The sequence below is a fragment of the Salvia splendens genome, unplaced genomic scaffold (assembly GCF_004379255.2).
Source record: "Salvia splendens isolate huo1 unplaced genomic scaffold, SspV2 ctg873, whole genome shotgun sequence".
In the NCBI taxonomy this organism is placed as follows: domain Eukaryota; kingdom Viridiplantae; phylum Streptophyta; class Magnoliopsida; order Lamiales; family Lamiaceae; genus Salvia; species Salvia splendens.
The window spans coordinates 16,911-31,552 of NW_024599557.1; the positions used below are offsets into that span (position 1 = coordinate 16,911).

The 14,642-nt window shown below is 36.0% G+C and overlaps 3 protein-coding genes and 1 pseudogene across 3 annotated transcripts; 3 read left to right on the forward strand and 1 right to left on the reverse strand.

Annotated features, from left to right (window-relative positions):
- Positions 1–507: 507 nt before the first annotated feature.
- LOC121791681 (protein FAR1-RELATED SEQUENCE 5-like) lies at positions 508–3,252 on the forward strand. Its single transcript, XM_042189541.1, has 3 exons — positions 508–908; positions 1,732–2,164; positions 2,254–3,252. The coding sequence occupies exons 1-3, from the start codon at positions 508–510 to the stop codon at positions 3,250–3,252; spliced, it is 1,833 nt and encodes a 610-aa protein (XP_042045475.1).
- A 3,252-nt stretch (positions 3,253–6,504) lies between these two features.
- On the forward strand, positions 6,505–9,759 carry LOC121791680 (polyadenylate-binding protein RBP47-like). Its single transcript, XM_042189540.1, has 6 exons — positions 6,505–6,988; positions 7,688–8,165; positions 8,710–8,741; positions 8,817–8,947; positions 9,221–9,317; positions 9,434–9,759. Exons 1-6 carry the CDS (start codon positions 6,653–6,655, stop codon positions 9,554–9,556), a joined length of 1,197 nt encoding a protein of 398 aa, XP_042045474.1. The 5' UTR covers positions 6,505–6,652; the 3' UTR covers positions 9,557–9,759.
- Positions 9,760–10,854: 1,095 nt separating this feature from the next.
- Positions 10,855–12,926, forward strand: LOC121791678 (annotated as a pseudogene).
- Positions 12,927–13,583: 657 nt separating this feature from the next.
- On the reverse strand, positions 13,584–14,219 carry LOC121791682. Its single transcript, XM_042189542.1, has 3 exons — positions 14,067–14,219; positions 13,931–13,985; positions 13,584–13,816 (listed from the first exon to the last, which is right to left on the reverse strand). The coding sequence occupies exons 1-3, from the start codon at positions 14,217–14,219 to the stop codon at positions 13,584–13,586; spliced, it is 441 nt and encodes a 146-aa protein (XP_042045476.1).
- Between the last annotated feature and the right edge of the window lie 423 nt (positions 14,220–14,642).

Genomic DNA, 14,642 nt, shown 5'->3' on the forward strand with positions numbered 1-14,642 from the left:
TGAATATTAAATGTTGATATTATTGTAGTGTATATGCGATATGTACTCATAATGAACTAAATTGTTGTTACCATGAAGTAATAAATAGTAAAACTGAACTTCTGTTCTTGTTTGAATGAATATGTTTTGTTTTGTTTAAATTTTCCACTAACAGTAGTTTGTATGTTTTATAACAGTGTCATACTTACCTGATTGTCCATCCCAGCTGAAGCCTTACATTGGTCAGATTTTTCTTAGACTTGATGATGCTACTGAGTTTTATAATAAGTATGCACGACATGTTGGGTTTGACACTCGTAAACATGGATCTAAAAAGAAGGTGGATCATGTCACATGGTTGTATGTTGTGTGCAGTAGAGAAGGTCGGAGGAAAATGAAAATGCAAGGGCATGAGTCAAAACGTAGACGTTCTTCTAGAAGTGTTTTTGCAAGGCTAAAATTGCTTTTAAGTTTTGTAAAGGAATAGGTTATGTTGTCAATCAATTTTATGAAATACATAATCATGATATGGTGGAGTTACACCATAAGCGATTCATGAGGCTGAATCGCAACATTGACCTATTGCATCAGAAATTTATACTAGATTGTGCAAGTGCAAACATAGGCCCTACACTGACTTTTAAGTTGCTGAATGAGGTTCTTGGTGGGCTGGATTATGTTGGTTGCACAGTTGTAGAAGTTAGAAACTATAGGCGCGACTTGAGAGCATATACTAGTGGGGCAGATGCACAAATGGTACTTAATGAGATGAGCTGGAAGAAAGAGAATTGTCCAGCATTCACCTATGATTTTGAGGTGAACTCTCAGGATATGCTCACTCGTCTTTTTTGGTGTGACCCCATTGCTAAGAAGAATTTCCATCTCTACGGTGATATAGTATCGTTTGACACAACATATTCAACTAATAGGTACGAACAATATGTTGTTTATAATGATATGATTATTGATGTGATCAACTTGCATATGCATGAAACATTTACTGAATTAATGAAATAACTTAACAGAATGTACTAGTAATAGTCAATAATGAATTAATAGTCCCCTGGAATGATGTGAGTACAGAAGTATTTAGGAGTCTTACTAGGAGAGTAAAACTCTTAGTGTCTGAAGTATTAATATGCAACATATCATCCACAATTTAAGATAGTTCACTGGAATACTATGTTACTTCATTATTATGTGTTATTAATTCATTTTTAGAGTCTGTTACTTCAGTAAAGATATCATGCAGTACCTATATTACATCAATTCATTAAAAATGATGTTATATATAATTATGAAATAGGTAGTTCATAATTAGAGTCTGTTACTTCAATATCATGTTTTATTAATTCATTTTATCAATTTACTACTTCATAGGTTTTCACAGTAGGGCATGAAACTTCATTACTATATATTTACATATTAGTTAAGTTCACATTTTAGCAGTGAGCACAGTTATAGATACTACATTTCAGAACTACTTGCATTCTTCATAATTGGAGAGGAAGTTTTACCTTTACATAACAAACACAGAATTAATATGCAACATATCATCCACAATTATAGATAGTTCACTGGAATACTATGTTACTTCATTATTAAGTGTTATTAATTCATTTTTAGAGTCTGTTACTTCAGTATAATGTTTTATTACTTCATTTCATTCATAAACCCTACTGTTTAAACATAGCATTTATATTACTTCATCATTTTTATAACATCCTTTTTTGATGAATTGATGTAATACAGGTACTGCATGATATTTGCACCGTTCACAGGAAAAGACAACCATGGGAGACCTGTAGCATTTGGTGCAGGCTTATTATCTAAAGAAAATGCTGATTCCTTCGCATGGTTGTTTGAACGTTTTGTCAAATGTATGGGTTCTGCACCAAAATTGATCATTACTGATCAGGATTTGGGAATGAAGGTTGCTGTGGAAAGAGTCCTTGTTGATACAAGACATCGATGGTGCATGTGGCACATCATGTTTAAGGCTGTGGAAAAGTTATCAAAGAATCTACTTGGCAATGAAGATTTGAAAAAAGAGTTAAACAATTGTGTGTGGTCTGAGCTGATAGAGCCTGAAGAATTTGATGAAGAATGGAATAAAGTAATGGAAAAATATGGGCTTAAGGACAATGAGTGGTTTTCCTCGATGTTTGCCTCTCGAAAATTTTGGGTATGTATCCTCTTTGGAAACATATTTTCTATACGCTGAAGAATTTCTGTCATTATTCTGAAGCATATTTGTTAACTAATGAACTGCAGGTGCCTGCATTCTTTAGGGATTTTCCAATGAGTTCATTAATAAAGACCACATCAATATCTGAATCTCAGAACATATTCTTCAAGAGGTACTCCAAGTCTCGTTCTAATCTTGTTGAATTTCTTATGAATTACAACAATGCATTGGATGGCCAAAGGAGCAACAACAATAGGCTAGAATACTTGGATTTTAACACAATTCCAACTTTGAAAACAAATTCAGCCCTCGAGAAGCATGCTTCAACAATATATAGTGATAGTGGTTTCAAACTAATTCAAAGTGAGATAGAGGAAGCAGTTGACAATGTCACTATGGTGACAGTGTCAAACATTGGTGAGAATGAGATTTATGTAGTCAACGACAAGTTCTCGAAGAACTGGACTGTGTCATACTCCACATCTTTTGATTCATATGCATGTAGTTGTAAGATGTTTGGGAGGATTGGGCTTGTATGCAGTCACATTTTTTGGGTCTTGAGAAACAAAAAAATAAAATTAATCCCTAATGAGTTACATGGAGGACGATGGTTGAAGTCTAAATTTGTCAAGGTTGTTCATTGTGGGTTTGATGATGATATTGAAACATTTATTGTTGCGGATGAGACGAAGGAGGAGTATAGGGATATGCATGGAGATTTTTATGATATTGCACGACTTATTGAAGGAGATAGTGATAAAATTCGAGCATTTAGACAAATTATGGCTGAAGGGAGAAAAGAAGTACTTGGTGAGGGAAATGTGTTGTCAATTAGTGAAAAGAGATTAATGATTGAGAATTTTTATGGATCACATGTCCCTAGTCAAATAGATGTTCATCCGCCAGATGTCGTCAAAACCAAAGGTTGTGGTCGACGTCTTTCTCGGCTTGAGAAGGAAATGAGAGAGATGTCCAAGCCTGGTCGGAAATGTGGAAAATGCGGCGAGGTTGGTCGGCATGATTCAAGAAATTGTGATAAGATACATGAGGAGAATAACAAGAAAAAGAGGAGAAACCAATGTTAAAGCTGGTTGTTTTATTACTTCATTCGGATATTTCTGTTCTTCATTGTGTTACTTCTGTACTTCAGTCTTGTAGTTTCTTACTTCATTTACGTTTTGAATTTGAATTTGTTAAAACTTTTTGCGAGCTCAAAGAGAATAGACTGAAGTGTTGTTATAATGGCTTATTTTTTCTTTATTATAATGTTTTTCTCAGTCTTACTTTGAAATATTTTCCATTTGTCATTCACTTATCAATAATCAATAGATCTAAAAAATGAACTAAGATCTCTGAAATGAACTAAATATGGTACCCAATGCAACATTACATGCTAATATTGAACGACATATAAAGAGGAAAATACGATGTTGAGGCTAAATATCTGGATTTGGATAATTTACTTCAGTTGGATAATTATGTTCTTCATTCACTTACTTCTGTACTTCAACCATGTTGTTTCTTACTTCATTTACATTTTGAATTTGAATTTGTTTAAACTTTTTACAAGCTTAAAGAGAATAAACAAGATATATTGTAGGAATATATTATTAATCTTACTTTATATGAAATATTTTCCATTTGTCAATAGATTATTGAAATGAACTAAGATTTCTGAAATGAACTAAATCTGTTAACCAATGCAGTAATATAGCCTAATAATGAATAATATTAAAACGCGTGGTACTTTATTCAATGCTCATAACAAATGTATGTCGAATACAAAATTTGATCTGCTAAAATGATCATTTGCTCTTTAAATATGCCGCAATCATTTTCTCAACATCAATTTCAATGTGTTTGCTTTCCTCTTCATAATACGCTGCTGTAACAATTTTGTTGTTGAAGCTTTCATGGCTGTTTTCGGCTAACATCAGCGCCGAACAATATTTAGCCCTCAAGCTCTGAAGGACACCCGAACTTGATTTCTTCAAGCCACAATTCCAGCAACCTTCTCGCTCACCCTTGTACGTTTCCATATGCCGCATTAGAAATACTCCACAATCTTCAACGTTATCAACTGTTCTCCATGGCATTTTCAATCTCTGCATTTTGGAGTTAGACACTATCTTACAATATGCGTGGAGACCATTCTTGGTGAGGAAGTGACAAAAGTATGATCTCTGCATGTACAAAACAAATACATGTCATTTATAGTTGTGTGCATTCATATGTATGTGTTATAAAATTCAAACATAAGAGAAGAATACGAACCAATGTTTCTGGAATGTGACCATAATTTATTATGAGGTCATTGTCACCATAATTTATTATGAGGTCATTGTCATCCCCGTTTGCAGAATTGTCTATTACAGCAATAGCATTTCTCTTGAAGCAAAAACAAACAGCATAATAATGCTGATTTGCACATATGGGGAACAACACCTATTGAATGAATTAAAAGGCAACATGAAGAAAGTAATAAAGTATACAAATGAAGTAATAAAGTATACAAATGAAGTACTATGAACAATCTGAAAATTGAAGTAACAGGCAACATGATTGAAGTAATATAGTGTACGAATGAAGTAACATGCATTATGAATGAAGTAATAAATTTTACGAATGAAGTACTATGAACAATCTGAAAAATGAAGTAACAGGAAACATGATTGAAGTAATATAGTGTACGAATGAAGTAACATGCATTATGAATGAAGTAATAAATTTTACGAATGAAGTACTATGAACAATCTGAAAAATGACAAATAGTTTTTATACCTTCTTCCTCATCAATTTTTCTTCCAATAACTGATGTCTTCTTTCGATAATATTTGAGTGTTGCTTTCACTAAAATCAGAAACAAATTTAAGAATTAGATGTTCTTCAAATAGTTCTGCTTTCACTAAAATCAGAAACAATTATAGATAGTTCACTTGGAATACTATGTTACTTCATTATTAAGTGTTATTAATTCATTTTTAGAGTCTGTTACTTCAGTATAATGTTTTATTACTTCATTTCATTCATAAACCCTACTGTTTAAACAGAGCATTTATACCTTCTTCCTCATCAGATTACTATTTCATAACAAATAGTTTTTATCAAATTACTACTTCATAACAAATAGTTTTTATACCTTCTTCCTCATCAATTTTGCTTCCAATAACTGCTGTCTTCTTTCGATAATATTTGAGATCTGCTTTCACTAAAATCAGAAACAAATTTAAGAATTAGATGAAGTAAATTAAGAATAAGAACTCTGGAAAGGTTCAAGGTGTATTACCTTCGCCGGATGTTCTGCCAGAACGTAACTGGTGTCCACTGTTGGTCGACGACTTCCTTGTGTCAGCCATTTCGAATGTTTGATTGTTGACTAATCGACGATTAATCGACTTCCTGGAAATGTCGTCGATTTTACTCCTGGTCGACGATTATCTCGTCGATTTGCAGAAGAGAAACTGTGGAATCCGTCAATTTGAAGAAGAAGAAGAAGATAGAGGGAGAAAGGACAATGAAGAGAAACCGCGTGAATTGAATGAAGCAAAAGAGAAACGCGGTGAATTGAAGGCGAAAGAGGTGCGAAATTTTGAAGGAGAAAGAGGTGCGCGAAATTTTGAAGACTAAAGTGGTGTGCGAAATTTTTGAAGGCAAAGAGGCGTGCGAAATTTTTACCATAAATGGATTTTTACCCTAAATTGATTTTGACCAAAATACCCCTTGATTGAAGTAAATTATCTACCTAATGAAGGAGTAAAATTAATAAAGCATGATCTAATATCAGCCATTAAAAATTAGATCTAAGGGCTTAAATTTGGTCTCTAATTCGGTCTTTAAGAGTAGATTTGTGAATAATGAGACTCTATATATATACATACAAATTTCGTCCGCCCCAAACCGCCGCGCCGCGCACCGCCCCCACTATAGGCCGGCGCGCCTATCACCCCGTGGGCACGGCACCGGCGCGTCCTCGCACATTTCTCGCCGGATGACCGTCCGCTCTGGAAGTTTTGTCCGCCTCGGGGCAGAAGTTTTTTTTTTAAAAATTAACGCCTATATAAGGGAAGAAATTATAAATAAACTCATATACTATAAATAGAAGGAAATTACAACGGATGTCAAGAGGGCTCGAACTCGCCACCTCATTCAATAATATCTAAGCTTCTTGTCGCTAGGACAAAGGCTCTGGACCCGCCTCGGAGCGAAAGTTCTCCCCACTATGGTTAGGAGGGGGCGGTGCCGCGCCGGGAAGGGTAGCACCCTTCCAATTTAAAATAAAATTTTCCAATTTCATTTTTTTGTGAATAAAATAGCGGCATACCAAATCCTATCTCATTTAGAGAAAAATACTTATATTTGGGAAAAGAAGAAACGGAAGAAGAGAATCCATTCAACCCTAAAATAAATCCCCAAATATTTTTCTCCACACCCAAACTCGAGTACTCTCGCTCTCAAGATTCAAGGAGTCCATACCGAAACTCGAGGATGAGCGGCGGAGATTCAAATCAGCAACAGCAACAACAACAGCAGATGCTGCTTCAGCAGCAGCAGCAGCAATTGGCGGCGATGCAGCACTACCATCAATGGTGGATGGCGGTGCAGTACCCGGCCATGGCTATGCAGCAGCAGCAGCAGCAGATGATGTATAACCATCCTTACTTGCCCTACTACCCCCAACAGCAACAACCCAAGCAGTACCCGCCCAAGCAACGCAATCAGATTCAGGCTTCTGCCGAGGACAACAAGACAATCTGGATTGGAGATCTCCAGCCGTGGATGGATGAGGATTATCTCCAATCCTGCTTTTCTCCAACCGGAGAGGTGAGAATTGTCTCGCATCTGAAACCGTAAATTCTATTGCTCTTCTCTACATGTTTTTCCTGCTCGAGATTATTCGTTGGTTGAATATTTTTTTAGCTGTAGGGATTCGATATTTTAACTTCGTTGATGTGTTGTAATCTCGAATTCTTTGATTTGATGAATTAGGTTTTAGATCATGCGTGCACAGACACACGCCGCCGCTCTTATAATTTACTTGAATATATAACTAAGGAGAATTCATGTAAAGTTCGGGAACTTATTATTGGAAAAGATTCAATTGATATTAATCACTAGGTTATTATATCATCCTAACTAAATGATGTATATGAAAAATTCATTGGTTGGAGAGAGAGTGCTGAATATTGATAGATATATTAGTTAAAGGAATATGCAGAGAAGAATTGATTTGTGAAGCAAACCACATACCGTTAGATTGTCAATGTAAAGTCTTTTCCTTTTACATCACGATGAAAGGGGATGGAGATAGCATAAAAAGGTGTTCTATCAGTTCAGTACCCAAAAATAGGGTATCTACAATTCGCAACCTAAAAGATGAAAACTACTCTGTATCAATCTATTAGTCTGTGACTAGAAAAGCATGTATTGCAAGAACATATTTTTATGCTGTCGGTCATTGTCACTTCTTTATGTTTGTTATTGGTATATATTTGATATGATTTATTAAATCGAAACATGCAGGTTATTTCTGTAAAGATGATTCGCAATAGACAGACTGGTCTATCAGATAGATATGGATTCATTGAGTTCAGTTCTCATGATGCAGCAGACAATGTTCTGCAGAGCTACAATGGTGCCAAGATGCCTAAGGCTGATCAACCTTTTCGCTTAAACTGGGCTGCCTTTAGCACTAGTGATAGGCGCCCTGAAGCTGGTTCTGAGTTGTCCATATTTGTTGGAGATTTAGCACCTGAAGTTAATGATGAACTGTTGCACGAAACCTTTGCTAGTAGGTATCCATCCGTCAAAGATGCGAAAGTGGTGGTTGATTTAAATACTGGACGTTCGAGAGGTTATGGATTCGTCAGGTTTAATGATGAAAATGAAAAGTCTAAAGCAGTGGACGAAATGAATGGTGTTGAATGCTCTAATAGGCCTATGCGAGTTGGTGTTGCAACCCCCAAGAAGTATTCATCTCAGCAACAACATTATTCTCAAGGTGCAATGTCTCTCCTACTAGCATTATATTGCTCTGAATTTTGGGCCAAGAAAACTTCCCCACATTTTAGTTCTTAGGTGTTTTTTTAACATAAATATTAGTAGTATTATGTTTTCACAAGTCTCACAAGTCTCTTTCCCCCAAATATGTCTTGTTTCAATAAATGACTTGCTGCTAGTTTCTTAATTTTATTTTATTACAGGTCTCTTGTGCCTCCATTTATGTTATAAAGTTCATGAATCTGTTTCTATTTTAAATTACACTCCACTTCCCATATCATGTACTCCTTGACAAAGTTAAGTTTGAAAACTTGTCAATTTGCATCTTTTAATTCTAATATTTCGTATGGCATGAAAACTTTCTCCCAAAATTTAGTCTTTCCTTTCTTTTTATTCTTTGTTTTGTTTTGTTTGGAAAGTTGCTTCTTTCTATATATATTTTCCATATGAGCTATATCTATTCTTATTAGTTAACATTTATTCAAGAATCCTGACTTATTTTGTCTCTACTGGTTGATGTGCTTCAAATGATCCTGTACGTGTAGGTCAATCTGAATATGAGTCATCCAGCACAACTGTAAGTACAGTTCTGATATTGCTAGTTATTGGCAAAATTTTCATGATTAAGCTGATATACCTATGTCTCTTGTAGATTTTTGTTGGAGGACTTGACTCTGAAGTCACTGATGATATGCTCAGAGAGTCTTTTTCTGCATTTGGTGAGCTTGTCTCTGTGAAAATACCAGCTAGAAAGGGATGTGGTTTTGTACAATATGCAATAAGGTAACTTTTTTTGTGTGGTTTCTTTGTGCTAGTGACTGCAACTTCTGAAATCATTCTTATTTACGTTAAGAATTTCTTGAATATGGAGAAGGCGCCGAGCGATATAAATGAAATACTATATGAATATGTATATATGTTGTCTCTTCCAGCAGTTCGATACTGTTTTATGGAGATACTTTTTGTCTTATACTACAATTTTTATTTATGGGTGGGAAACATGGATTTTCAATCACTAAGCAATAAAATGACCTATATAATTTTGCATTTTAACAGAAGCAATGCTGAGGATGCAATTCACAGATTAAATGGGACAGTTATTGGTAAGCAGAAGGTTCGCCTTTCTTGGGGCCGGAGTTTAAACAACAAGCAGGTAAATTCAATGTCCTGGATAGCAATTGTTTAATATGTTGAGTGAAATATATAGGGCTTGAAATTTATGTAGAGGGCTCCCATGGTATGTTTTATCGGTTAATTTGTGTTTGGCAGCCGAGAGGGGATTATAATCAGTGGAACGCAAGACAAGGATACAACGGATCTGGCTATGGTGGTCCAGGCTATTGGGTGGCTTCTTCAAATGGTAGCAGGAGCCGCGAGCAATCAGTCAGCTAGTCCTAATACAACCACCACGGTCAATGTTGTAGAACCAGTTATCCAGTCAGAGAGTTTTCTTCCTTTTTTTAAATTTAAATTGGGATTAAAAATTTTGGTGTGGAAGTTTGCTAGAATTGGTTAATTTACTCATTCTTTGTAGGTCTGACGGTCTTAAATTTATTTCACTATGGATTATAAATGGCTTGTTATATTGTGATTTATGAGTTGATATTTTGCTTATGTGCTTTCCACACCTTTTAATAGTGAAATAATAATTAGGCCAAATGTGTTTTGTGAATTTCTTAAAATCTTTTCTTATTGGTTATTTGAATGTAATCAATCCTCTTTTGTTCAAGATTGTCTTTGACTTTGTGTTTGTGTTGGTTAAAAAGGTTGAAGGTAGTAATGATCACTTGATTTGTGATTCGGCCGTATAATAAAATGTTTGTTTTTGTGCCTTCTATATATGTATCACTCACTAAATTATGAAAAAATTATTGTATGATTAATAGTAATTAATGGCTTGTTTCTTCAAGAACAACTACAACTTTGCCTGAGAACTTAGAATCAATTTAGTTTTTTACCCTTGGATTAAAAGTTTTTCGAACCAAACCTTGACAATTAGATTTAGGCAATGTTTTGAAAACCGACGGATAAGCAAATCAACGAAACTTTATTCGTTTATGGTTCAACTGATCCGACCAATTTCAATTATCACTCGGTCACGGTGAACTCCATCAGTATTAAATCCACATTCAGATAAATAAACCTTAATTGTAGATTAATAATAGAAAAAACTTTAATCGGATAATGAGTGAAACTTAATTGGGATAAATGAGCACAGCTCTTGCCAACTAAGAATTACACACTTTTCATTTTCTTCTTTTTTCCCCCTCTAATAGTATTCAGTGTGTTAATTCTGTGTTCTGGCTTTTAAATCTTTTTGACATGTGATCTTGGCTTTAGCTCATTTATAAGTGTTCTTTTTTCGGTTACTTGTGTATTTCAATTATAACTTATCTTAACAAAGAAATTATTCTTATAATGCATTACTATTTTCTGCTTGTGAGAGAGCAGAAATATCGTGTCATTAATATCATTGGATCAAATAAAACTGGCAACTGAACTAGTGGCAAAATTAGTTACTACATCTCCAATGAATAAAGTATGAGCAAAAATAAAAGAGATTAGGGGATCTTTCAAAATCTCATCTCAACAACTTGTTTCCTATAAGCAGAGGACAACTGCAATAATTTAGACTAATTTAGCTTGTAAACAAAAGCAATCCAGCTGCATTGCTATGAGTTCTTGGGAATTCACTCTTTATAAGGAGGCCATCTTCATTTCCTCTTTACACCATTCAAGCACAAAAGAAAAACAAAATGAAGAGTGTAAGTGTAAGTGCAAGTGAAAGCATTTTGCTGCTCTCTCTTGCCTGTGTTGCGCTTTGCGTGCAATGCTATGGCGGTACTAAAGGGTTCGATCCTCTTACCAAGTTCATCAAAGGTCGAACCGCAAGAGGATGGGAGAATTATGGCACCACCAAGGTTGTGTCTGGTGAATATAAGCCTGTTTATGTTGGACCTCAAGAGGGACTCAAGGAGGCTGACATGGTTTCGAGTTTGCCGGGGCAACCGCAGGTCAAATTCTCTCAGTACTCGGGGTATGTGACCGTGGACCCTGATGCCAGTAGAGCTCTCTTCTACTACTTTGCTGAATCCCAAGACCCCTCGACCACGCCTCTCGTGTTATGGCTCAATGGAGGTTAGTACTTAGTATATATGCCACCATTTTTGAGATATGTTGTTTTTGCCAATGGTTAAGTGAATGAATGGTGTGGTGTAGGGCCTGGTTGCTCATCTTTAGGGGCTGGTGCAATGACAGAATTGGGACCTTTTAGAGTGAATCCAGATGGGGAAACTCTTTGGTACAACCAATATAGTTGGAACACTGGTTTGTTATTTAATCACTTTGAATCCAACTTGTTTGTGTCTGAGAATTGATTCATGTTTGTGGTCTCTGACTCTCTATATGGTGCAGTTGCAAATGTGATCTTCCTCGAATCCCCGGCTGGTGTGGGATTTTCTTACTCGAATAGGACATCGAATCACACCACTGGGGACGAGCAAACAGCGCAAGATTCCTACACCTTCCTAGTGAACTGGCTGGAGAGGTTCCCTGAGTACAAAGCCCGGGAGATGTACATAACCGGAGAGAGCTATGCCGGCCACTACGTGCCTCAGCTGGCCTCACTCATCATCCAGAACAACAAAATCACCAACCAAACTGTCATCAACTTGAAAGGAATTGCTGTGAGTGAAAATTCACTTAGTTTGATTTTGAACTAAAAATATTCACCAAGTATGACAAAAATGTGAGTGTTGGTTTGCAGATTGGCAATGCACTGATTGATTTGGAGGATTACCAGAAAGGTTATTATGATTTTCTAGGGAGACATGCTCTCATATCCAATGAAACTCAACAACAAATCTTGAAAATTTGTGATTTTAGTTTAAATGGACTAAATCAGATGAGTGCTATGATTACTTATCTGAGGCTGTAGAATCAGAAGGCCGTATCTTCCCTTATAACATCTATGCTTCCTGGTGTTCATCCTCCTCCTCTTCCTCGGTAAAAACCTCGGCCGTCTCTTGAATATAGTGATTCTTGTGTTGACAAGCATGTTTTTTCATGTGTAGATATCATCAGGATTTGATCAGTGCTCTGATGAATATGTCTTGTCATACCTAAACACCCCTCAAGTTCAGACAGCCCTTCATGTGACAGCGATCCCCGTGTATTGGACCGAATGCAGGTACTAAAACCTATTCACTCACCACAACATCTTGCAACATAATTTCAATAATGTTTGTTGCATTTGTGCAGTGGGGATGATTGGAATGACTCACCATTCACAGTGTTATCTACCATCAAGGAGTTGATGGCTGAGGGGCTTAGAGTGTGGATATTTAGGTATGTATTCATGAAAAAAAGTGTGTAGTGAAAGAAATGGATGATGAACTTGGTGTGTGTGTGTGTGCAGTGGAGACACGGACAGCGTGGTGCCAGTGACAGCTACTATGTATTCAATGGCGAAGATGGAGGTACCGGTGAAGACTCCATGGTACCCTTGGTACATCCAAGAAGAGGTGGGAGGATACGTTGTGGAGTACGAGAATGTAACGTTTGTGACCGTGAGAGGAGCCGGACACATGGTGCCTAGTTACCAGCCGGAGCGTGCTCTAACGGTCTTCACTTCGTTCTTGGAGGGGAAGCTTCCTCCAACTCTGTCTTAGCCTAAGACATGATCAAATGTATTAGTACTACTATAGTAAGAAGTGTTGCACATCTTGTCCTTGATTCAATATGCATGCAATCTGTGATGAATAACAGTGCTCAATAATTTATAAACGCTACTCTTGGTTGAAATCATACAAGAAAAGTACTAGTACTATAAGTCTGTCCAAATATCAAATATGGCAACAAATAATTGGTTTCATATACTAACTACTATTTGAATATAGTACCAAAACTATCAGCCATATATATACAGATAGGATTGTGATCCGTTGCTAACTTTTCTTAAATTGCTAACTTGCTAACTCATCAATGTAGTGTATTAAAAATGTCAACACGATAATACTGAAATGTCAACATAAACTTACGTTGATATTTTAATACATTGAGTTGACATTAATATTTAAATGTCAACACAAATATGTGTTGACATTTTTAATGCACTACGTTGATGAGTTAACAAGTTAGCAATTTAAGAAAAGTTAGCATTATAACGCACTCCCAGATACAAATAACTTTTTGTATTTTTGTTCATTTGTTCATGTGTAAGGTTAACTTTATTCCGCCAACTACAAATTGTTTTGCAACAACGATTTGAGGGTACTTTGGTAAATTTAATGAATCGTAGAGCGAATACAAATTGAACAAGAATGTTGAGCTACAAAATGAAAATGGAGGGAAAGAAACAAAAGCAAAACACAATGAATGATATATGATTATTCTTTTGTTACAAAATTAGTGTGTTGGATCAATAGAAGGAGCGGATCAAGGGCCAGACTGCGAATTTCATAAGCCCAACTTTGCAGTGGATGCCGTCGTGCCACCTCTTCAACACGAACCGGAAGCCGTCGCCTCCGCCCTCGTTCACATCCCCAATCTTCTTGGCTCTCCTCAGATCACAGTTTTGGAAACTCTGGAAATCGCCCAGCAGGTAAATACTGTGTGGGAATGTGGTGTCGTTTGGCTGGTCGTACTTGAACACTGCATATTCATATAGGGGTATGTTAAAATAAAAACAGTATTATATGCATGGCAAATAACTATGAACATTTTATGTAATTGCAATAAACATTTTATATATATATAAAGGACTACCCCCTGTAAACACCGTGAGGTAATGTGGTGTCGTCTGGCGGGTCGTACTTAAACACTGCATATTCATGTATACTTTATTTCATCAGTCACATCAATAAAATGATGATTCTGACTACTCTATAAATGAGTGGATAACCCTCCTCTTATAAGACCTTTTTAAGAGGGTGAGTAGTTCATTTCTAACGGTCAGAAGGGGGCAATTCTTGATGGACCAGTCGGTGTAGTTGAAGCCAAAGCGCCAGTTTTGGGATGTGTTGGAGGTGTAGGTCATGTAGCCCCAGAAACCCATTTTGTTTGCAAATTAGTACTCCCTATATAATAAATGAGATTTAGAAAATTGAGTTTTTGTAACATTTTTTTGTATATATTCAATCATACTCCAAAGCGATTCGATATGACTACCTATCAACAAAAGGGATAACAATAACATAGATAAAAAGACCGACTCAATGTAAACCCAATATGGGCCCGGTCTTTAATTGGTCCAACGTTTAACGGTTTTTTACTATAATCATCCAACTCAAATTAACATAGTTGTTTTCAACTAAACAAACGTCAAATGAGGAATAAATAATCCTTCAATTTTAGGTATAGTTGATATGAATTTATTACAAATACGTGTTTCAACAAAACCTCAATTGCTAGAATGGAATGGAGTATTTTGTAATAGATTTTGTTGTATTTAAATGAATACAATATCTTTGTTAATTTT

What these genes read in the sequence shown, in the direction of transcription:
- LOC121791681 (XM_042189541.1), top strand. Translation starts at nt 508, where the DNA reads ATGGTGGAGTTACACCATAAGCGATTCATGAGGCTGAATCGCAACATT. An exon ending in ACAACATATTCAACTAATAG is followed by an intron (nt 909 to 1,731) that starts GTACGAACAATA and finishes GATGTAATACAG; the next exon opens with GTACTGCATGATATTTGCAC. An exon ending in TTGCCTCTCGAAAATTTTGG is followed by an intron (nt 2,165 to 2,253) that starts GTATGTATCCTC and finishes AATGAACTGCAG; the next exon opens with GTGCCTGCATTCTTTAGGGA.
- LOC121791680 (XM_042189540.1), top strand. Translation starts at nt 6,653, where the DNA reads ATGAGCGGCGGAGATTCAAATCAGCAACAGCAACAACAACAGCAGATG. An exon ending in GCAACAACATTATTCTCAAG is followed by an intron (nt 8,166 to 8,709) that starts GTGCAATGTCTC and finishes CTGTACGTGTAG; the next exon opens with GTCAATCTGAATATGAGTCA. An exon ending in GGAGTTTAAACAACAAGCAG is followed by an intron (nt 9,318 to 9,433) that starts GTAAATTCAATG and finishes TGTGTTTGGCAG; the next exon opens with CCGAGAGGGGATTATAATCA.
- LOC121791682 (XM_042189542.1), bottom strand. Translation starts at nt 14,219, where the DNA reads ATGGGTTTCTGGGGCTACATGACCTACACCTCCAACACATCCCAAAAC. An exon ending in AAAGGTCTTATAAGAGGAGG is followed by an intron (nt 13,986 to 14,066) that starts GTTATCCACTCA and finishes ATGAATATGCAG; the next exon opens with TGTTTAAGTACGACCCGCCA. An exon ending in CCTCACGGTGTTTACAGGGG is followed by an intron (nt 13,817 to 13,930) that starts GTAGTCCTTTAT and finishes ATGAATATGCAG; the next exon opens with TGTTCAAGTACGACCAGCCA.